Below are 24,256 nucleotides of genomic sequence, written 5' to 3'. Positions count from 1 at the left end.
TCTTATCGTTATAGTTCAAAAAAAAATAATAACCACGCGTATACAATGTATACATCATACTTGAGATTTTCACCAAAAGTTTATTTTATCGTTTTCTTCGCGTGAGTATTATGTATTTGTATGTTCACAGCCAGCTTTTACGCGGTAAAAAAAATTGTTCAAGTGGAAATGTTCCGCTCCGAGAACACCGATTTACCGCGTAACAAAATACAGTGATTACACAAAATTGTCCGTCTATTTTCCCCTTGCACAAAAATATTTACCGCATCAACTATTTTTTTATTAGATTTTTAGTTTTTTTTAAATTTTTATAAAAAAAATGGATTAAATAATTTGTGTTCTTTACCTGAAATATTATTTTTATAAAAATTAGCGATATTTGATTGAAAAAATAAAAAACTGGAAATCTAATAAAAAAATAGTTGATGCGGTAAATATTTTTGTGCAAGGGGCAATTAGACGGACAATTTTGTGTAATCACCGTATTGTGTTACGCGGTAAATCGGTGTTCTCGGGGGCGAACATTTCCGCTTGAACAATTTTTTTTACCGCGTAAAAGCTGGCTGTGAACATACAATTTTATCACGCGAGAAGTAGTATGTATACAAATACATACTACTTCTCGCGTGATAAAATTTTCAAAATATTTTGAATAGTTTTGAGTCTTCGATCTATTTATATTCACTATACATTTTATGTTTTCAACAAATGAACGTGTTAAAAATTTTCATATTTCAATTTTTTTAGTATTTTTTTATAAGCAATGATAACATTTTATTCATAAAATAAAAATGCTTTCAAATTTAATACAACGTTCCTCATAAGTTGTTACAATAGCTGTCAAAAAATATTAAAGATACATAATGCTTTGCTTATAAGCTTCGAACTTCAAATTTTGACAAAATTCATAAAAATTTCAAAAATTCATATTTTATTTAAATTTATGTCTAATTTTTATTAGCTAAGAATTGAAAATTTTTAATTTTAATTGTCACGAATAATTCATACTGTAACCGAAAAATCTAAAAAATTCTGTCTAAATCTGAATATTTAGGAACATTATTAATATCTAGTGTAAAAGTAGTAGGTACCTACGTATATAACTAAATATTTCAAAAAATACATAAAGACAAAAATATAGGTGCAACATAAATTATTTCATGCATCTTAAAATGTATAAAAAAATTAAATTAAAAAGTTTTATAGTTTTTAAAATATGCATTATATATATATATTATAATATATTATTTTACATATATTAAGTACAAATTATTGCTGTTATTCACATCCAATTGTACTTATATTTAATATTATTTGTGGTTGATATTTCAGTTAAAATTGTATGGGTCCAAAACTATGTTTTCTTATTTAATTATTTTACTTTATCCGTTTAACTAGGTAACATAATTATACATTAATTGTAAATATTATTTCTAAGTTTGCAGTTATTTTATGTTTGCAATTAAGCTTTTTATTTTTTGTTTTTTCTACAAATACATCGTTCCAGCCAAAGTTCTTAAAGTCACATTTTTTAACGTTTTGTTAATTTTTATTATTTTTATTAAAGTATTTATCGTTTTTGATTTATTCTGACTGAGAATATTGGCTTGGGACGTTGAACCAGTTACTAGCGTCCCTTAGGAGTTTTTCGGTTTTGTGCAGGAAATGATCGACTGGATGTCGTACTTAGCTGTCGTTTCCATACTTGGATTTGTCGTATTCTTTGCCGTTGGTCCTGGCTCCATACCTTGGATGATTACTGCGGAGCTCTTCAGTCAGGGTCCTCGGCCTGCGGCTATGTCCATCGCCGTGCTCATAAATTGGGTGGCCAACTTCGCCGTCGGCATTGGCTTCCAACCTCTAAAGGTCAGCTAACTTTTTAATATTTTGAACCGAAGCCGTTTCAAAATGTTTTAACCGTATTAATAATGTTCGTTAATATAATACAATTAATTCATCATTGTTTTTATTTGTTGTAGACTGCATTGGATAATTATACATTCCTACCGTTCAGCGTATTGCTGGCAATATTCTGGATATTTACTTATAAAAAAGTGCCAGAGACCAAAAACAAAACGTTCGAAGAGATATTAGCTCTATTTCGGCAAAACGGCAGGTGAGATTTTCTAGAAATTATAATTATTTATAGGTATTTTTGTATTATAATAACATTCTTGCCAAAAAATTATTAACACTTAATTTTTTTTCGCTGCTAATACAGAGGAAGCGTCTTGGAATCAAGTCGCTTATACGGGTAAGTGCATGAGCTGAAATTTCTTAAAGTTCACGTCAAAATATTTATGTATTTATTTAATTAATTTTAAATTTAATTTCGTTTTATTTTTTGCTCGTGTTTACGCCCTATAGTATTTACATAAAAATCATGATAATATTGTTTCTTCACTAATATAATTTTTTGTGAACTTGAAAATATAAAAATGCACTTTTAATCTATTATATACATATACATTCTTCTAATAAAATGTGATAAAAAGGTGTTGAAGCTTTGCATACACTAACATGACTATTCTTAGTTCATTAATGCATGTGTTATTAATTTTCATTATTATTAGATATGTTTATTTTGAGTTGTTCGTTATTATTATTTTTTTTTTTTAAATATATTTTCAGTATGGTAGAGATCGAGGCTAGTAAAACCACGTCTACGATCACCTTAGTGAAATCAGAGGACACACCGTTAGACACGGATAAATACGCTTCTTATACTCCCAACATACAATAACATATTAAATATTATGTTTAATAATTATTAATTTTATTGTTTAGTATTATTTATTTATTTAAGACGCTAGACTTCATCAAAAGTTATTTTATGTATTTTTTTCTTTTGTACATCATTATATTATTATTTTTAATTTTATTCAACATTGATTTTTTATTTTTTTATTGATATACCTACCACTAATATTTTATACAAAATAGCAGAATTACTACGTACTTAAATGGAAACAAAAACAAATATCGAGTATTAAACATTGTTCACAGGAGTATGTTAAACTATTCAAACGCGTTAGACGAGCATTTACCGCCCTCCGAAAGGGCATCATTAATGGTGGCTGAGGAGAAACCTTTGCCAGACTCATGTAAGCTCAATCGGTTCTTTTTTTTATATATATTTATCTACATACACTTTTCTTACATTTTAATTTTTGGTGAGAATTTATATAAAACCATATTAGTAGTGCTGTTATAAGTGATAACGCGTATTTAATTTATAGGTACTCCTACAAAATAATTTATCGTTTTTCATTAGCTTAGTCATGACCCAAAATCCTGCAAAATATAGAATTTTTGCTTAATATATTATATATATATATATAATATATATAAATATCTCGTTGATTTCTTGTCTGTGCTTTTTATATATCTTTTTTGGGTAATGTTGCATGTTTCTTATTATTTATGTAACTACATACAAGGTATCAATATTTTATGATTACATACAAGTAATATTTTAACTAAATATCTTCAATAAAGTATCGGTAGGCTCTTATTATTTGAATAACAATTAAAAAAAATGATCTAACTGTTTATTACGAAATCCCCGTTGTATGTATATGTATTACACTATTATATACTAACCTACATTGGTGTTTGTTTTTTTAAGTCTTATAAACAAACAAACTTTCATTATATGTAGGTACTAGATAATAAGTACCAAGTACCTAGGTATCTATACTTGTAATTTTTATTATTATTCATGATCCTCAAAATATTTAATGTAAGTAGGTGTACTTAAACGTTCTTGAAATTATCATTTATTTTTTAACTAAAAGTCTTTTCATTGTGCTTATTAATTCTAAAGTTTATATTTATCATAACATGAATATTATGAAATATAAGTAAAGTTCTCTATTCCACGTACGCCATCCATATTGTACAGTTTTATAGTGCTGTATAACATACATTGTAGCATCTAAAATTAAAACCTAAAGTTAGTTTAGTTACTTATCTACTAACATGATTGAACCATATGAATCATAAACATAGATATTATGTATGTATATTGTATATCATGTATGGTATTACAGAAAACTTTGCTAGGAAAAATCTAAAGACTATATAACTCTAAAATATTAAAATACCAACATAAAAGAGTACAATTTCAAAATATGATTAAACTTAAGAGATGGCCTTGGCACCAGTTTTGTTGGTCCAAAAAACGCCTAGACCCCCTCTAAATTCATAATTTCTGAAATTTATTATTTAAAAAAAAACATATTATTCTATCGAAAGTTTTCATGACCAGTCTTCATACTGGTACCTAGCAACAACCAATAACTTGTACTACTTAAGGAGTGTCTTGTAGAGATAAAAATTTTTTGTTTTTTTAAATAAGAACCCCATCACCACCTCCCTTCTACTGAAAATTATTTAGTAGATAATTTTTTTCCAATTTTGACGTATCAAATCGTATCAAATCAAAATTCTAAGAGTAGTGTTTGAGCTATTCAACTTGAGGTACTAAAGATAATAATTCCATACTCTATAATAATGGATTTGGAAGATATGGAGGGTTTATGAATTTAAAAATATTAGTAATTAGTAATTAATATTAATCAATCACAGCTTCGATCTGTCCCATGCGACTATATTAGACTTATTCATGGTTTAAAAATTTTAATTCATTTCGCCACTCACACAAGTGTTATGTAAGAATTTTTTTTTCAAAAACAAAAATTATAAAATTAAAACTAGGTACGATTAACCATGAATAAAAAACATTTGAGTTAGTTATTAATGATAAAGATAAATAGCTGTAGAAAAGTATATCGAATTCTAATAAATTATTACTAATAATACATTAGAATTATAGGAATAATTATAATTATAATTATTAATATATTAATTTTAAATACTATTATTTATTTTACTTTAATATGTATATTGTAATTATTTTGTTTTCAAAAAAACCAAGCCATTGAAATTGTTGTTTTCAATTGATTATTTAGCTTTTTTTACAGCACAAAAACTGGCAAAAAAATTGTATACGAGTATTTTTGAAATAATTTCCCTTCAACGCCGTTAAGATCCCAAATCGGCTTAACCCTGACCGAGATCTACACGGGTCTATCAACATTTATAACTTGTAAAAATGGTCCGAGTGTAATAAATACTAGATTTAAATAACATCTATTTTTTATTCTTGTACAACCATTTTGAAGGACATTATATTATGTCTTATGTTTAAAATAAAAAAAAAAAGAAAAGGGACATTATATTTAATTTTAACAACATAGAAAATAATCGTTTGAATTTTGAATTAGACGTATCAAAATAAATTTAAAAATAAAATATCGACTAAATAATTTACAGTAAAAATGGTTGATGGGGTTTCATTTGAAAATTATAAATTTGAATCACCCAGTGGCATATTTGAGGGAACGATGGAGGTGATTGCCATCAGGGGCGTATTAAATTTTTATTTTTTTTTTTTTTTTTTGGGGGGGGGCTGTGGTATTTTCTCCAACTGAAATTCTCAATTCAGCCTATATGAGTTAGAAAATTTACATCTGATAGGACATTATACGCAGACTTCATAAACAATTCCTGGATTTCATGGGGGAAGGCTGAAGCCCCCTCAGTCACCCCCATAAATACGCCCCTGATTGCCATCCTTCTGATTTGAATAATTATTGGTTTTTATTTAGGAAATGTACAAGCAAGATTAAATTATCTACCAAAAGTATTTTTTTTTAAATTAAATGTTTATCATTATTTCTGTTAGAGCGTGTCATCAGATACAAAACTAATAATAAAAACAATTCATTGTAAAATAAATAGGATAGAATTTAAGATTGTTTAGTTGTGTATAATAATATTAGTGTCATCCCCTCCCTCATACAACTAAGTCAAATATGCCACTGGTGTCACCGCAGGACACTCTTTGAATAAAGTTCAGAAATTTAAGTAATCTCAAAATTTCAAAAATTTGAATTTGAATAACTACATTACTAAAGGAAAAAGGGAATGGATATACTTGATGAATTACCTATTTATCTGTACCTAATTTATTATATTGATATGTTCTTAGGAAATGCTATACGACTAATGCTATTATTTATAAACCATTGGCTTCGTTCAATTTCTTTTTAAGCTAAACCTGTATGTATTCAGTATTGACAGTATTGTATATGTCTTATACACGTCTACATGGCTAATCTAGGTACTTTTTACTCACTACAGTTTATTTATTGATGACATTGTGGCAAATTTAAATATTATCAAATTTGTAGGGAAAAACAACTATAAAAAGATCCTAAGCACAGTTTTTTTTTGTATATTTATTTTATTACGAGTTATATGTCTTTAAAAATATTATTTATATTTTAATTCGTTAATACCAACGTATCTTACTCTAATACTAACTATAAAATGAGCTACCTACAGGTTACAGATCTAGTAGGAATCTGGTACGTATAGATTTGACACGTACGAGGATGTAAAACAAAGACAACACAATATGTGGCTGTCATCGTCATTTTAATAAATATGACCTAATGCACTGTGCAGTGTGTACGTACTATGATTATAAATGGGGCTGTAAAATACTTATTTCTATTATACAGTGTATAGTATTATACTGTATATACTCTAATAATACACAGCTGACGCCAAAATATGTACCAAATGCATTAACTTGTGTGTAACAGATGGCCCAAATGTAATATTGTGTTTTTTTTATTTATTGTTTCATGGCACTTGCACATATACAGCACCAGTACAACACTCTCCGACGGACCAGGAGGTGTGTGCTGTATGCGTCAACACTGGCAGTTCCCTCATGATGACGTCTCCGAACGTAACTCGCCGGTCGAGTCACACGCTCAGTAATCATGTTTGCCAAATGGACTAGACCGTTGCGTTATTCTATGATAATACATAATTATTAAATGCATATTATTATTATTATTATTATTATTATTACGAATAATAATAATAATAATTTAGAACAAAACGTTGTATCAACAAAAAATATTTAACAAATATTTATAAAACATACATTATAATAAAAATAGAGCATATATTATATGTAAGGCTTATTCGTAAGACAATTTCGATCTTTTTTTCATTATTATATTTTATTATTGACAAAACAGCCATCATATACCTAATACCTACCTATTATATGTTAGAATACCTAACTATATACCTACCTTCTTTCTACGATGAAGCGATTTCAAGAGATGAAACCTTAGATCATATTTTAATGTGTCATAATTATGTACTCGTATATAATATGATCAGTGTTGGGAATGTTAACTAGAGATAATTCCCATTGTGTGCAACTTAAATTTCCTTTTCTCCCAAAAATTTCCCTGCTTTGACTCAATTGCGAAAAAAATTAATTTTACATGGACAACTGATAATAACAATCACGGTTGTCTATAAGGTTTATTACCTTTATGATGATAAATATAGTACGATTAAAGATCATATAATTTTCATGAAATTTTTAGTATTATACTAGTTCTAATAAAGATTATTATTAAAATATAATTTTGGTATAGACTAAGTAGGTAATTAGTAAAGTCTGTCGTATTTCAAATGACCAAATATGTGTTTAATTTAAGTATAAATACAAATGTCAATTATCAATTTATACATATTAATACATATTTATAAACTGACTCAACTCAAGCTATTCTTTTTTAAATAACTTTTTATTCATCTTCTTATCCGATTTATCCAACTCATTACGTACTGTCCCTTTTTTTCGGTGTTGATAGTTTTGGATCATCGCATTCAGAATCTGATAAATTCATTTTCACTTTTATTTGAATAGGTATTATGCAATAACAAAATTTAATCACAAATCACAATTAAATAATAAAAAAAACTAATTAACGAGTAGCAACAACAAAGGACGAGCCACTAATACTAATGTGTTAAACGAATTCGAAATGTTGTTTACTGTTTTTTTTTTTTCAAAATAAAAATTAGGTAACCTTTCTATTTATAGACTGATGTCTGATCACAGTATAGAAGATATCACAGAATATTCCATTCTGTCCAGCCGTTTAGTGTTGTATCAGTCGTGTTCCCGCTATTATTATGTTATCTCCTATACCGTGGTCTGATAGTTGATACTTTTTTTTTTTTTTTACCTGTTCAAAAACCAGCTAGGAACGGGTGGGCTGGTGGGCACTTAGATACCTATAGGCTATAATTATGCATAAGTATACTTAGTATTATAAGGTCTATGTAATTATGTTATAATCATAAACTATCATATATATTTTATTATCAATGTTGATTTTGTCTTTTGGCGAAGTTTTTTTTTCTATATATATATATATTTCTTGTTTTCCCTTTTTCCAGTTTATTTTCCCTGCATTCCCTTTTTATAACTTTTGTGCCAAATTTCTCCACTCCATTGGAATTTCCCAGTCACTTCCCAACACTGAATATGATCTAAGGATGAAATCAATAATTATCTGTCAATGACGATGCTTTTGATAATCGTGTATTTAATAATATAGCCAGTAGACCTATAATATTTTTAATAATTATTAATATCCTCTTATGACATTCCACCATTGCCCAATGAATATTAGCTATAAATAACTTATACCAGATGAATAATTTAACGAAATTTAACAATCATTTTACTGAAAACTATTTATGATGTTCAAATATTTGTTTCACAGTTACAAAGAGCTACAAAACGATATTTTAGAAAATAATTATATTTTTTACTATTTTGTATTGTTATATTAAGTTTTTAATTTTTTCGAATGATAGCATACATTTTTTATCCTATGGGTATTTCTAAGCAACATGTATTATTCGAAGTATTTTAATGTATACAAATTACAAATTAAATTTTGTATGAGTAGTAAGTAAGACGTTAGTTTTAACTTATAAAAATTAAAAGTTTAGTGAGTAAACTTCACTCAGTGAAGTAGTGAACCAATATTTGGGGGGGGGGGGGGTTCTCTGTGCCACTCCACTCCGCTCAACAATACATAGTATATACATTATATCTACTAATATAATAGTACTTATAATTCATAAACTATTTAGGTACTCATCCAAAACTAAAAGTACTTCGAACAATATTCTAGTTTGCAATGATGAGTAATTAAAAATGTATTTTGCCGTCATTATAAAAATTAAAAACTTAGAAAATAATAACTAATAATAAGCGTAATTGTTTTCATTAATGTTGTTTTCCAACAACTTGAAACTATTTAAAAAAATATATTAAATAATAAATGGTACTCGATATAAGAATCATTCGGTATAGGTAATATAATATAGGTAGACCTATTTTATATTTATACACATCCCTAATTTTATATTATATTATGAATTAAAACTTAAAAAGGTACCTACTCAATTATTTTCTGCCACAAAAATAATACAGAATATCATATTTTGTAGGTATTTAAAAAATGTAGAAACTATTTCTATGGGTTAATCGAGTATATAATATATTAACTTTTTTTTTTTTTTTTTTTAACTTACTTTCAAATTTAGCCACATTATATTACATTCGTTATGCATCTGCGTATATACGTATAATGCATACTTCAAAAACCCATAAAATTAAAAAATATCAAAAACTGCAGTTAACAATTAAATGAATCAGCATACCAAACAAACACATATTATTTTAACGTCCAATCAAATGATTTGTTAAATAACAAAAAAAAAAATATACATCCGGCTATTTTTGACGCTCAACTATGAGATAAAAAAAATAAATAATAATACAATATTAAAATAGGACTTTAAACACATGATAAACAAATCACATTCCGGCGGGTATAAGCTATTCGTTACTTTGAAATTTGAATAAATATTATGTTTCCACATATTATAATATAAGGTACCCATGTGGACACGCCAACGCCACCAATTTTTTTGTCATTTCTTAAAATATACCTATTCAACACCACTTTATAGCCATAATATTTCTAAATGATTTGAGGGATCGAAGCGGTGGTTTTATTTTAACACACAACTCGAATGGTAGGTATTGCATAATATTATGTAAATTGTTCGTGTGCGTGGTAGACCAACTATCTAAAGGACAGTTAAAAATATATTAATTTAATATTGTAATTATTATTTTCTATGCGTACACATCACCAAATTGGATACAAATTATTGTAGGTCTATTATTGGTGCTCCATAACACCATAACTATATAATATTATCACATCATAATTATAATTCTTAATATCATATTTTAATAATTTTATCTTTAAATTATGCATTTTATAGTAGGTACCTGGCAAATGTATCAGACATAAAGTATGTTCCCTTACAAACACTACCTTAATTATTACTTTCATGATGAGATACTTCATATTATAGATAAAACCCAATATTTATACTTGAAACCTAAATAATTGCAATTAAAAATAAAATCCGTCAATACCTGTAATGTGTACTGTATTTATTGTAAACAAATAAGTGTTCTTTGTAAATATTGTTATCGTTTTTATTGAATATTTATAAATTTTGTTCATTTGTACATAAACTCGAAATTAAATAATTTTTTGTAAATTACAAACATTTTAAACAAAGCTCATGATGACTGAGAAACCGTACTATTATTAATTGTTAAGGACAAGGGACTTACAATGTTTTTCCTAAAGAAACTTCACACACTTTTTTTATTCTCCAGCATATGTATTTTAAAGTATGCAAAATATATTATTATATAGTCAATTTTGCAATAATATTGTTATAGAATAATTTATTTATAATAATTTATTATGTATTAGGCCTACAGAATAATTTATAATAATAATAATAGATACATTTGTTGGATTAAAAAGACTAAGTAGTTATATCAAAACTAAGACCCTTGTTGATTTTGTTGTAATTGTTATGAAAAAAGGTAAAAAATTAAGTACCTACTAATTATCAAAACATTTAATTCTAAATCTGTAGATATATATATTGTTGAGTTTTAGTAATTAGTATTCATCAATGTTCTGATGTATTATTTTTAATAGAAAACAAATTTATTACATATATATATATATACAGTTAAATTAAAAAAATATATAAATATAAAATGCATAATATGTGTAAACAATTTGTAAAAATAAAACTATTACAATAAAGAAATTTTAGAAAATGAAAATTCTATACTGGAGTTTAAAAAAAATGGTTTTTATTTTTTGTTCAATTACAAATATATTAAATTATACCACTTACTTATACAATTCAATATTTATTAAATACAAATTGAACTAACAAAAATTAAAACATATTATTTTTTAAATTATTTAAGAAGACATGGCACACGTATGTGTTGTCTCCATCTTATAATAGTAAATTATTATATATTACATATTACATTTTATATTAGTATATTATATATTATAACAATAATAAATACAACACGAACTACAATACCAAATTTGCATTCATTAATTTCAATAGTGTGCTGTTAGGTTTGATATAAGAGTGAATTAACCCAATATCAAACTTTTAGGTAGGATTATTTGTGTTCTTTCATTAGTTTCTTACAATATTAAAATTTTTAAATGAATTATGTGCATTATTGAATATTAATACTTCATATTACTCGCAAATCATTTAAAAATTAAAATATCTTAAAAAACTAACGAGAGAACACTGATAATATTCTTACCTAAAAGTTTGATAATAAGTCAATTCATTCTAATATCAAAACTAACAGCACACTATCGAAACTAGTGAACAAAAAATTTACAATATAGTATGTGTATAAGACGGAGACAACACATGCGCATGCGTCCTCTTAACTATATAACATAATTGTATTAAACTTATTATACATGAATTGGAAATACAATTTACTAATTATAGTTTGTTAGATCACAATAGGATAAAAGCAATATTGTTAAAAAAAAAATTAGGGAATAATCATAAAGAGAAATTAAAATATTATCACAAGGTAATCGACTATAAAAACTAAAAAGATTTAACAAAAAAAAACTTTTACTCTTAAATGTTTGAACATTTTATAGGTTAGATACAAATTGTATAATGTATTTATTCTATACAGTTCAAAGTTATTTAAGAAGAACATTGTTTTACAATAGCAAAAAAATAGTCATGGATAGGTAAGCTGAAGTGTTTTATTAGTAAATTTTACCAAGAAATACTTTACCAATAGGAAACAAAAGTTCTAACATGGGTAAAAGGGTACAGTTGCTCAAAATATTATTTCTATTGTTCAGAATACATTTTTTTTGTATTACATGTCTTTAAAAACCTTTTTAAAGCTATAAAATCTTCAAATATACAACCGCTCACACATGGATACTGTTCAATTATATTTTTGTTTGTATGAACTAAACATGCAGACCATCCAGCATTTTTAGCGCCTTTAAAATCCAACAAATAAGAGTCACCAATATGCAAAAATAACTCACGATTTAACCCCTGTTCAATATATGATTCCGCTTTTCTAAATATTTTAATATCAGGCTTCTCAGATCTTACTTCGTATGATGACAAAATAAATTTAAAATAATGAGAGAGCCCAAGATTTTTAATCATAGATTTAATTCTTGGGTCATAATTAGACATAACTCCCAATGTTATTTCTTCTTTTTTTAAATATTCCAATAACTCAATAGCTCCATTTTGTACTTTAAATGTTTCTCCAGTGCTGTATGTCATCATCAAATCATCAATTATATCTGCTAGGGGTACATTGTCAGTGATATTTTCTATCTGAAATGCTTTGCTAAAAACATTATGTGCATAAATTCTCCAATAGTTTTCCCATTCAAGGCCAGTATAAAGGCCAAAATTTGGATGTGCTTTTGTCATGAATGTCCAATTTTTATTAATCAAATTCTCAAGAGTTGATAATCTTACTTCTAAGCCATATTTATTTAATATATTTGAGTATTCTATAGCTGGAGAGCTTCGATATTTTAATAGTGTGCCAGTTATATCAAATGTTATCAACTTGAATGGTTGACGATTCATTTTAGTTATTACTTCTGAAAATTATCATAAAAGTTCTCAATAACGACACAATCAAACATTATATAATTTAGCACATAAATAAAAATGTGTTAGCCTGATAATAATTATTGTATTAGAGTTGGTAGCAATAATTTGCATATACCTTTTAGATTACACTTTTAACAACATTTTATTTAAATTGATTATAAATGAAAATAACTGTTTAGTGCTATAATACCTAGCTGTAATATATCCTATACAATGAATAATATTCTTAATAACACTATGTTTAAACCTAAGTCTGTTATTAATGGAAGACAAGGAGAGCACAATCTTTATACCTGAAAGTTAAATCTATCTTCTTCTTCTTCTTCTATATATATTATAAAGGAATTTGTACTCCGGAGGGATCACTGTAGAGCCCAAATCAGATCTAGTTGAAATTTTCAGGATGGATTAATATTATAATTTCACCATGCTTTAAGAAAGGATTTTTGGAAATTTAACCCCTAAAGGTAAAATTAAGTGGTTGTAAGTATACAACAGTGGCGCTATCTATCAAGCAATATCTAATATTATTAATATTATATTTATTTATTTATATTATTAAATTATTATTATTATTATTAGTGATAAGAGGTTTTAATTGGCAATACCCAAATATGGGCATAAGACATTATTTATTATTCAGTTCACTTTCATTTATAAAAAATGTCATCTATTGAAGATTTCCTTTAATTTATATAAGACTCAAGAAAGATGCCAGGAGATCCGAAGTACAATTGTTGTGTATGTCTCTGATAATTGGAATACCTTTGCAATAATATGTCTTACAACTCATATGGTGACAACTTTTCTACTCCTGAGGATTATGTTTGTGATATGGAAAATTCTACTGTCTACGGTGGTTACTGCGAATTGTTTGCAGCTGACAATATTTTCCCATATGTATTTGAAATTTATTATTATAATAATCTTTAAGCCAAATATGGTTAGCTTAGATACATTCCCAGTAAAAAGATTTTGTCTAACCAGAAATATTAATAATGGGAATTTTGATGTTTATTTTTGTATTAGAAATCTATATAGTTAAATTTCTAATACTGTCAAAATAGAATTAGCAAGTATTTTAATTTCCAATATTGTTACTACTTAAACCTTATATGTCTAAATGTCTTATTATTATAAAAATGGATCATTTATCTCACAATTTGGGTAAGTATGTAGTATCCAAAACAATGAACCCTTTTGAAGGACCTAGGTCTATGTTACCTAAATGAATCAAATAATTCAGATAATATTCAGTAACAGATTTTATCAAGGTGTACACACATTTTATAAGCTTTTTTTTAAATTTATCTATTAATAATAATAATGATAAATTAATATTCTATAAGCAAATAATAATATTAATAACTATTCTACTTAGCACTTAGTAGTGGCCAGTGTATATTATTTTGTTGCCATGCACAGAAAGTTTGCAAATAAATGAATAAATAAGAATATCAAATATTTTATTCAGATTAGTGCAACTAGAAATATATTTTTAAAAAATGCTCAAGAGACTAGGAAGTAGCAACTGAAAATGTACAGTTATTATTTTTCAATTTTTTAGATCCCCATACTAATTTACTAAGATAAGTTCAAAATCTATCATTTTGCAAAATATTCTTATCAGAAGCTTAACAAAAAATATTTATTTTTATATATACAGTAGAGCCTTGATAGTCCAGACCCCCGATAATCCGGTGAACGCGGTAATCCGGACGGCAAAATTCCATTTGTTCGTAAATAAATTTTACGAGAATTCTTGCAACCCAATTAATCTATAAAATATTGTTATCGACAAATACAATTTCGTCATTTTTATTACCTACTGTTCCTAGTAAAGACTAATACATGTATGTAGGTACATAATAAATCAATGCTTCTTTCAAAGTTTCTCCTTCAAAAGCTGTGAATGCACTGAATACTGTATTGCAATGGGCGGAAGATGAGAACATGTATAGTACTGATATTTTGTTGGTACATTGATTAAGGGAACTCGCTTTTGAAATTAAAATTAAAAGTATTATTCACAAAAAAATTACCGACTACAGTAGGTACTTAAGGTCTACATATTATTATAAACATTTTTTTTTTGTAATTCATTAGTTTAGTTTTAATTTAATTTAATTATTATTCTTGTAATTTAACATGCAATAAATATAAAGATAGTGAAATTCAAAATAAAATCTTAGTAATTTGAGTAGGTAATTTTGAAAAACCTCCGGTATTCCGGAAAAATCGATAATCCGGACAATGCTCGGTCTGAATTCGTCCGGACTATCGAGGCTCTGCTGTATTAAGTTAAGAGATACAATGGAAAAAAATTTTGATATATCAACAAAACATACCGATCAGTAACAAAATTGGACTTCAATATAATTCTATGAACTGCAAACTTCATAAAATACAATAGAAAAAACAAATACCAATTTTTTAACAGTTTATGAATGGGAACAAGGGAAAAATAAAAACTGCCATAGCACTATATTAAAACTGCATAGATATTAAATTATATTATAGTAACTGCAGTTAGAAAAAAATATAAAAAAAAATAACTCAATACTAAAGATAACATACTATTTATAACAAAAATTTGTTAATTAAATTTATAATTACATAGATACCTAATCATGAGCCACGCCTAAATCAGTTGTAAGTGTAATAAATCCCCCAAAACTTTTCTTTGTGGATTCTGAATGGGATGGCAAGTACTTGATTTGTGATAGAAAATTCACTGTAAATAGTATATGAATAAAATTAAACAATTTATGAATAAGAGCAAATTTAAAATCACTCTGGGTAAAATTTTAAGTAAACACCTTAATTATTTTATTAATTGATTAGCACATGATTTTTATTTAATTCATTATGTACTATCTAAAAAAAATTTAATATGCTGGGTGGGAAGACAGTGGTGGGTACTCTTCAATAAGGTTTATCCAAGTGATTTAAAAAAGCTTCAGCACATCATTATCATGATATTTAATGATTAAAAAAAAAAAAAATGTATTTTACCTGTCTTTGAGCAAGAAAATCATTCGATTTGTCAGTAGCAGATTTTATACTGTGGTGTTAAAGTTTTTTATTTTATTTTGAAACGTTAACAACATTCTGATTCATTTTAAACGGTTCTTAATTTATCAAAATTTTGTATGTAGAATGTAGATAGAAATTATATTAAACATAGTGTCATTAAATCAAGTATTATTTTATCTTCTTTATGACTATATCTAATATAATAATTTTATCTGGTGCTATTAAAAATTAAAAATATAAATAATAATAGCATATACCAAGTACCAACTAAAAAATAAAAATTATTTTGAACCTATTATAATTACTTATCTACAAATAACAAATATCCAATGTTGAATAACAATCGCGATTGTAGCTATAATAATAAATAATACAAAATCAATACATTATTATTTTATTACACAATGAGATTTGAGAAGTAAAATATTATTATTTAATTATTCTAGTCTTTCGTGAATCTCTATCTAAAGCCGTGATCGAAAGTCGTATCTTATCATTTTGTACCACTAAAAACTTTTATTTACACACCTTGATGATAAGGGATGATAACAATTGTTTTATACATTTTTAGGTTAGGTTCTATGTAAGAATATAAGATATATTTTCAACTCGTCATTTTGGTAAAAGGTAAAATAGTAACTAACTGTCCGTCTATCTAATCACTAGTCGACTACACAAATTTTACGTTTTGTATTTGTTTAAACATTAAAGTATTTTCACATTTTAGAAGTTAAATTCAAATTACAGTCCTTAAATATGGATACAATTATTGATAGAGGAGCACCAAAAGCTCGTAACTTCGAACCATATGCAAGTAATGGAGGGTAAGTTACAAACATAATTATCTTCTTTTTATTTTAACTCATATTTATATAGAACAACTAATTAATTACTTTTAAATAATTATAGTTCAATTGTTGCCATTAGTGGTAAGGATTTTGCAATTGTTGCTTCTGACACTCGTCTTAGTGAAGGATATATGATTTATACACGTAAACAATCAAAGCTATTCCAATTGTCTGACAAATCGGTTCTTGGATGCACAGGGTGTTGGTGTGACACATTATCATTGACTAATATTATTCAGTCTCAATTGAAGGTAAAAAATTGTTCATTATGCTATGGAAATAAATGTTTTTACATATTTAAATGTAATGTTTTTTCAGTCATATTTGTATGATCATAACACAGTAATGCAGCCTAATTCTATTGCCCAATTGCTATCTACTCTGTTGTACAGCAGACGTTTCTTCCCGTACTATGTGTACAATGTACTAGCTGGACTTGATAACAATGGTGAAGGTTGTTTGTACAGTTATGATCCTGTAGGTCATTGTGAAAAAGTGAATTACACTGCTGGTGGCAGTTCTGGTGTTCTCATGCAACCTTTTTTGGATAGTTGGGTAAGTTACAATTTAAGTTCAATATACCTTTATTGGAAATGCTTACTTTTGGAAAATTAAGCTGTTATATTATATTTTAATATTAATTAATTTGATTAGTAAGCTACCTATTTAGGTACCAAATTAATTTTCTCTTTATTTACTTCAACACAAACAATCAAGTAGTTAAGTAATTAAGTGTCATTTAAAAACAACTAACAAGTTAGACACATGTTATTACTCGTAATTAAGTACCTAACTTAAAGGTATCTGATGGATGAGTTATACATCTCTAAGAGTATTCAAAAACTTTTTTATAAACTACTTATAATGATTATAGAGTATAAATATATAAAACTGTGTAAATTCAAATATAGCTAATTTTTTCAAAAATCTTGTGAAATAAATTTAATACTTTCAAAATCAAGTTAATGGAGTAAATAAAAAATAAACCACTCATTATTTCAAAAAGTATCAATGTTTTTGAAAATATTTTTATCCTTATAATTTTTTAAGTTTTTTACTTTTTTGAATGACAACCTAGAGTTTTAATTTCAGATTCCAAAGCAAAATATTTATTTTAAGTATTTTGATACGTAAAAATCGAATTTTGGACGAGTAGTTTATGAGTTATAAGTATTTAAAATTTAGATTGGTAGAGTGGACTGAGTGGAGTGGTACGGGGTTACCCCGCAAAATGTTTTTCCACTACTCCACTTCTCTAAACTTTAAATACTTATAACTCATAAACTACTCATCCAAAATTTGATTTTTACATATCAAAATACTTAGAAAAATATTCTGCTTTGGAATATGAAATTAAAACTCTAGGTTGTCATTCAAAAAAGTAAAAAACTTAAAAAATGATAAGGATAAAAATTATTAAAAACATAATTTTTTAATAAAAACGTTGTTTTTTTAACAACATGAAACTTTGTAAAAAAATATTTTCAAAAACATTGATACTTTTTGAAATAATGAGGGGTTCATGATAAAAAAATCACCCTGTATATATAACTAATACAAATCATTGAATAATGAACTTATTTTTATTGATCATCAAATTTTATTTTTGTATTAGTTGGGAAGCCGAACTGCAGATAACCCTGTTACTGAGGAAGAAGCACTGAATTTGGTTAAAGATGCATTTACTGCAGCCGGAGAGCGTGATATATATACTGGTGATGAAGTAGTGTATAACATAATTAAGAAAGACGGAATCCAGACAGGTGTGGTTCAACTTCGTAAAGATTAAATTTTTAACAATATAAAAATGTTTCAGTTATAATACTTTTTTATATGCATAAATACATTTCTACAATATAATAAATACAATTTTAATTAAGTACATTATATTGTAATCAATGGAATAATAAAATAATTTGGTAACAAAACAAAATTAGTTTTTTAATCAATAACATATTAATGACTTGTGTATTTTTATTTTATCATCCTATATTATTTTATGTCCTAATAATATCCTATTATTCTATAATCCTTTTTAATATTAAATATCAGTTTACTTCACTTATAATTTAAGATAAAATTTGATTAGAATTAAGTCTTAAGTGGTGGAATATGATATTCAGTTACCTTCAGGTCTTCTTTCCAAAAACATGATATTTATCACTGCTAGTTATAAACTCACTTGTGTCTACTCCTAAATTACCTGATGATTACCAGGTATGTGTAAACTCTCTACTCTCCAGAGTTTGTCATAACTTTATAAATTAAATTGTATCTTTAAAATAATAACAACCCATTACCCATACACTTTGTTACCCGTTAAAAACCCTATCTCTTATATAGTTATATGTCTCAAACAGAATGTTACATTTGTTTCCTGTGATTATGCTAGCACTATATTTTTATACATATAATTTATTTTTTATTTTATTTTAATTAAATAAACGGGATAAACAATTTGAACATATAAACACATTATGCATATATAGTTACATATTAATTGTACAATTTACGATATATAACAAAAATTTAATAGCTATAGACAATAAATTATAAGCATAGAAGGAACAAAAGGTTAACATTGGCATTAGATATCATAAGGATAGATAACAGTTATGATATACTAAGTAATAATCTTACAACGATCTTCAATTTACTTTATCATCATGAAATTTCATTTGTTTGTTTGAGAAAAATCTAACACTTAAAATAATCAATTTAATTATATTTGGTCCTATCAATTTTTAACTTGGCCTATATCCTGTTTATTACAGGTCTAATAAATCTCAATACCAATTAATTTTGTCACAATTGAATGGCATGTAATACCATAGAACGTAATACTGGCCATTTTACTTTTCCGACAGCGCAACCTAACCTAACCATACCTGGTGCCTCATACTTAAATTTGAATGCTCTACAATATATGCATAATTTATCCATTTTTTCAATAACCACACTTGGACGAATGCTGTAATTATAATAAATTAACATCGTAATAGAATACGCTGAGATTCAAATCCATGTGAGTAATTCGTCCGTATAGAGCATGAAATTGTCTGTCGGTTTCCAATCTTGCATCTCTTTATTCGATTATTTCTTAAGTTTGAATTGCCATATTCTTTCGTACTTGAAGCGTACAATTACCTATCGAGTAGCGACCGACCGCGTTATTATAACAAAAATACATATAAGAAGTAGGATTTTTTATGAACTACGAAAGTACGAAGTAAACAGTTAACAATAAATAACACAAATTCAGGGATATATGTTATTTTTTTTTTTCAACCTATATTGGGTTGGTTTACAATATTTTATAACTTCGCTCTCCACTTATCACGATCTACGGCAAGTCTTTTTAATCCGGCGTAAGTATCAATCCCTGCGTCATTTTTTAGTTGAGATATGTACGAGTTTCTTGGTCTTCCTGGTGGTTTCCGTCCTTCAATTGCACCTTCTATTATGGTATGATGCAATTCTTCGCCATGACGTAAAACGTGTCCCATCATGTCCCATCGTCGTCGCTTTATGACTTTAATTATGGATCTTGTTTCTCCAACTTGGGTCAGTCATCTTCATTTGTTACTCTTTCTGTCCAGTTTATTTTTTCCATATGTCTCCAACACCACATTTCAAATGCTTCAAAGGATTTTTTTTCTTTTTCATTAATAACCCATGTCTCGAAGCCGTATAATGCGACACTCCACACAAATGTTTTTAGAAATGTCTTTTTTGTTGCTCTGTTAATTTTTTTCCAACCCAAAATTTTCTTTTTCTTAATAAAAGCTATTTTCGCTTGTCCGATTCTTTATTTAATTTCCTGCGAGCTTCTTCCGTCTGATGTTATTAAACTTCCCAAGTATTTAAAACTGGAAACTTGGGAAATAAGTTGGTTTTCTAAATAAATATTTGCGTTTATTGTGGGTTCACGTGCACAGACTAAAATTTTTGTCTTGCCTGAATTTATATGCATTTTATACTTATTTATAATTATTTGCATTTCTGCCAGGGCTCTCGGGAGGTCATGTTCTGTTTCTGCTAATAATACGATGTCGTCTGCAAACCGGATCATTGGAATCAATATACCACCCACTCTTATTCCAATCCCAAGCCTGTTTAGATTATCTTTAACTTCCGTTATACTTTTTTCTATATAGCAGTTGAATAATAATGGTGAGAGTGGACACCCTTGTCTTACACCTCTACGTATTTTCGCGTTAGCTGACTCGTTATTTATTGTAATTTCTGCGCTTTGGTTTTTGTAAAGGTTATATATTATTCTCCTGTCTTTAAAATCTAAATTTAATTCTTTCATTGTTGAGAACATAATTTGCCAATCAATGTTGTCGAAAGCTTTTTCGATATCTATAAATGATAAATACCTATGTTATTATATTTCGGGATATTTGTTTTTCTATTAGGATCCTCAGTCCTAATATGTTATATAATAATATAATTAACTACCATCTATAAATAAACAAACATTTCTGTTTGAGCAGTGAGCACCTCCCGGGGCCTATCACTTTTTAACTTGGCCTATCTTCTGCCCATAGGTAAATATATTTCTGTACCAAATTTCGTCGCAATCGATCCAGCCGTTTAGGAATGTTTAAAGAACAGACAGACAGAAATCCAAAATGACCTACCCAAGATAAACAAATAGATTTTTTTTAAACTTAATCCGTCTATTTTTAGTCTGTTTATGACATAATTTTTACCTCTAGCTCTAGGTACCTAAACATAATATTGATCCAAAAGAGTTTACCTATAAAATAATAGTTGGGTTATTATAAATTAAAAAATCTATCGTGTTATAATATACCACTGAATACTTTTAATAACTAAGGACTGAGATATCTTATATACCTACGTATGTACAGAGGCGTATTTAAGCACCGGGCGAGTCCGGGCCTAGAGCGGCCACACGGGAGGACGGCAAATTTCAACAATTTTTTTTTACAAAATTATTTTTCATTTGATTAAATCAAACTCAACAAATTTTTGTTCGCTCAAAATTAATCATCTACCGACATGTACTAACTATATTATACACATACGCAATTATACAGTAAGAGCACATAGATAACAAAACACGCGCATTCAATGCGGGTTCGATTTCTTATAATAAAGACTGAAATTTACTGTATGTAGTAATGAATTTGAAAATTAAATTGTAAGAAGGATGAAGGGGGGAGGAAGCGGCGAATTGGAAAGTGCCTATCAGCGGAAAAACCTTAAATACGCCACTGCGTATGTATTTTAAATACAAACTATACTAAAGTTATCGCTTTTAAGAAAATGATTCATAGTATAACTCATTTTAAAATGCATATGTTGATCGACGACATTTCTTAAACATTTTTATTAAAACTCGGTAATTTCTGTTTTAAATACTTTAAATCTCGATTCTTCATTAATATAATTATCAAAAACATAATCAGTGAATTCTCGAATTTAACTGTCGTTCGGTTGGATACTCATTATATCTTCAATAAATATGGCTATGTTTAAATTAAATAATATGTACTTTTATACATGGTTTTTAACATTTTTAATACTAAAAAAAAAAACATTTTTAACTATACCTGTGGTCTAATTAAATAGATCATAGACAGTTTGTTAAAATGGGAAGGAAAATGATAGTATAGTGTAATAGTACTTACCGAAAAACATTCAGGAACTAGTGGAATACCTAAAATAATTCGGGACCCAACTAGTATAGTACCTTTAAAAATCCGGGACCCAACTATTACACTACCTGTGATTAGCCCCTAGTACTCGGGACCCAACCCGGATGCGCCAGTACATAGCCTTATTTGTCCAGTTTATATATGCATGGGCAGGTAAAAGAGTGTGACCTAAACCAGTGCTTCTTAACTTTTTTTGTTATAGGCCCCCCTATATCTAATGTAAAACTGTCAAGGCCTCCCGATTTTCCTAACAATTTTATTATTATTTAATAATAGTAATCTCACATTAGACTTTATCGACAATGATTAATCATACGATCGGTTATAAATTTATAATATAACTAAATAACTGAAAATATTTTAAATGAAATAAATATTTTAAGGCATCTCAGTCATAAGGCTATGGCCCCCAGGTTGAGAAGCACTGACCTAAACGGTTCCTAAACTGTGCACCGCGGTTTACGGCCCAAATAGTAACTAATTTAAAATGGATATACATTTTTTTTACAAAAATTCGTTATTAATGAGTTATTTGTTGTTCTATCTTTCATGGTATTCACAGCAGGATACCATGGCTATATTTGTTCCAAAATAGGGCACCATGGAAAACGTTTTGGGAATCGCTAATCTACATGGATGGAGATTGTTAAACTCAGGTATTACGAGGAATATTAGAGATTTAGAGAAATTTGTCGATTCAATTTAAATTATAAAACAAGATCTAACCTAACCTAACCTTGCGCAGATATGTTTTCAATCTTCGAAGACAAGAAAAAGACCGTTCCTAACTTATTTCGGAGGGGAGGGGTAACCCCCCCCTGCATTCGCCCCTGTTGGAGGTAGATTTAGCTAGACTATCAGCTACCTCTTATATTGTCGTATATTCTTATTTGACTAGGAATCCACTGAAATTGAATGAAGTAATTTTGGATTACTTGACGATTTGGACTGGTGAAGTATGAGGGTTGTTTAATGCGAAGAACTAAGGGGAGAATATGAGAGTTAAAGAGGTTGGATTTGAGATCAAGGAGGCAGTACATGGAGTCAGAAGCTATTAGATAATTGCTCGGAACAAGGTTAGAAATAAGTGTTAACGCGTCTATGATGACATAATACATATAACATGATTACATGAAGGATGAAGATGAAGGGGGTAGTATAGATTATTTAAATAGTTTTAAAGGTGATGTTATTAGAATAATTGATTTTTTTATGAAGTATAGGGTGGCATTAGTGACACACTGACATTGACAATTTGACATATAATAATATAATATGTCTGTGATCATTGATTGTATATTATGTACGAAGCGCCCGCAGACATTTTTCTAGGGGGGGGGGGCAATGTTAAGATTTGAGGATAAATATTATAATTTTACTAGGTGTTTTAAAATAATAACCTTTTTTATTATACTCGTATACAATATATTATATTTTATTATATTACAACTTATTTTATACTTTAAATTTGTTGTTTAGTATATAGTAATTTATCTTAAAACATTCAATTTAAACAAATATTTTGAAAAAGCCAGGGGGGGAAATGCCTCAGCTTGCTCCCCCCCCCATGCGGGCGCCTATGATCATATATAAATTGGGCGGCAATTCGTTATCTCCTGACACGCTGGCACAGCAAAAATATGCTAATATGTACTATATGACGTAGTATATTCCATGAGTCCATGA

At 27.5% G+C, this 24,256-nt stretch overlaps 3 protein-coding genes across 13 annotated transcripts in view; 2 read left to right on the top strand and 1 right to left on the bottom strand.

Moving 5' to 3' along the window:
* The window catches only part of Glut1 (Glucose transporter 1), an 84,837-nt gene extending 75,183 nt beyond the window's left edge, over positions 1 to 9,654 (top strand). For 3 of the 8 annotated variants that reach the window (XM_089222745.1, XM_089222749.1, XM_089222746.1), the window contains 5 exons: positions 1,642 to 1,866; positions 1,980 to 2,116; positions 2,222 to 2,254; positions 3,007 to 3,104; positions 6,738 to 9,654. In XM_089222745.1, coding sequence (XP_089078871.1) covers positions 1,642 to 1,866; positions 1,980 to 2,116; positions 2,222 to 2,254; positions 3,007 to 3,104; positions 6,738 to 6,877 — 633 coding nt within the window. In that variant the 3' untranslated portion in view covers positions 6,878 to 9,654. Of the gene's footprint in view, positions 1 to 1,641; positions 1,867 to 1,979; positions 2,117 to 2,221; positions 2,255 to 2,631; positions 2,887 to 3,006; positions 3,105 to 6,737 lie in introns of those variants that run through there. The other 5 variants (XM_089222750.1, XM_089222748.1, XM_089222751.1 and 2 more) reach the window with 4 other exon arrangements.
* Positions 9,655 to 10,981: 1,327 nt separating this feature from the next.
* On the bottom strand, positions 10,982 to 16,468 carry LOC107174202 (rhythmically expressed gene 2 protein-like). Of its 4 annotated transcripts, XM_089222755.1 has the most exons (3): positions 16,012 to 16,267; positions 15,621 to 15,730; positions 10,982 to 12,983 (listed from the first exon to the last, which is right to left on the bottom strand). In XM_089222755.1, the coding sequence occupies exon 3, from the start codon at positions 12,967 to 12,969 to the stop codon at positions 12,199 to 12,201; it is 771 nt and encodes a 256-aa protein (XP_089078881.1). In that variant the 5' UTR covers positions 12,970 to 12,983; positions 15,621 to 15,730; positions 16,012 to 16,267; the 3' UTR covers positions 10,982 to 12,198. The 4 variants fall into 4 exon arrangements, with proteins under 4 accessions (XP_089078881.1, XP_089078883.1, XP_089078880.1 ...); XM_089222757.1 differs by lacking the exons at positions 15,621 to 15,730; positions 16,012 to 16,267 and adding an exon at positions 16,338 to 16,468; XM_089222754.1 differs by lacking the exon at positions 15,621 to 15,730 and having other exon boundaries at positions 16,012 to 16,264.
* Positions 16,469 to 16,640: 172 nt separating this feature from the next.
* Positions 16,641 to 18,813, top strand: Prosbeta6 (proteasome beta6 subunit). Its single transcript, XM_089222759.1, has 4 exons — positions 16,641 to 16,856; positions 16,942 to 17,131; positions 17,199 to 17,435; positions 18,496 to 18,813. Exons 1-4 carry the CDS (start codon positions 16,789 to 16,791, stop codon positions 18,667 to 18,669), a joined length of 669 nt encoding a protein of 222 aa, XP_089078885.1. The 5' UTR covers positions 16,641 to 16,788; the 3' UTR covers positions 18,670 to 18,813.
* The last annotated feature ends 5,443 nt before the right edge of the window (positions 18,814 to 24,256 follow it).

This window comes from Diuraphis noxia, unplaced genomic scaffold (assembly GCF_037042655.1).
Source record: "Diuraphis noxia isolate RWA-SAM2 unplaced genomic scaffold, SU_Dnox_SAM2 contig0003, whole genome shotgun sequence".
Lineage (NCBI taxonomy): Eukaryota > Metazoa > Arthropoda > Insecta > Hemiptera > Aphididae > Diuraphis > Diuraphis noxia.
The sequence above is the reverse complement of the archived record's forward strand: the minus strand, read 5'-3'. Positions and strand labels throughout refer to the sequence as shown.

Excerpts from the sequence above, each read along its gene's own strand:
- LOC107174202 (XM_089222757.1), bottom strand. The coding sequence starts at position 12,969 with ATGAATCGTCAACCATTCAAGTTGATAACATTTGATATAACTGGCACA.
- Prosbeta6 (XM_089222759.1), top strand. The coding sequence starts at position 16,789 with ATGGATACAATTATTGATAGAGGAGCACCAAAAGCTCGTAACTTCGAA. Across the intron at positions 16,857-16,941 it reads CCATATGCAAGTAATGGAGG|TTCAATTGTTGCCATTAGTG; the intron begins GTAAGTTACAAA and ends AAATAATTATAG. Across the intron at positions 17,436-18,495 it reads AACCTTTTTTGGATAGTTGG|TTGGGAAGCCGAACTGCAGA; the intron begins GTAAGTTACAAT and ends TTTTTGTATTAG.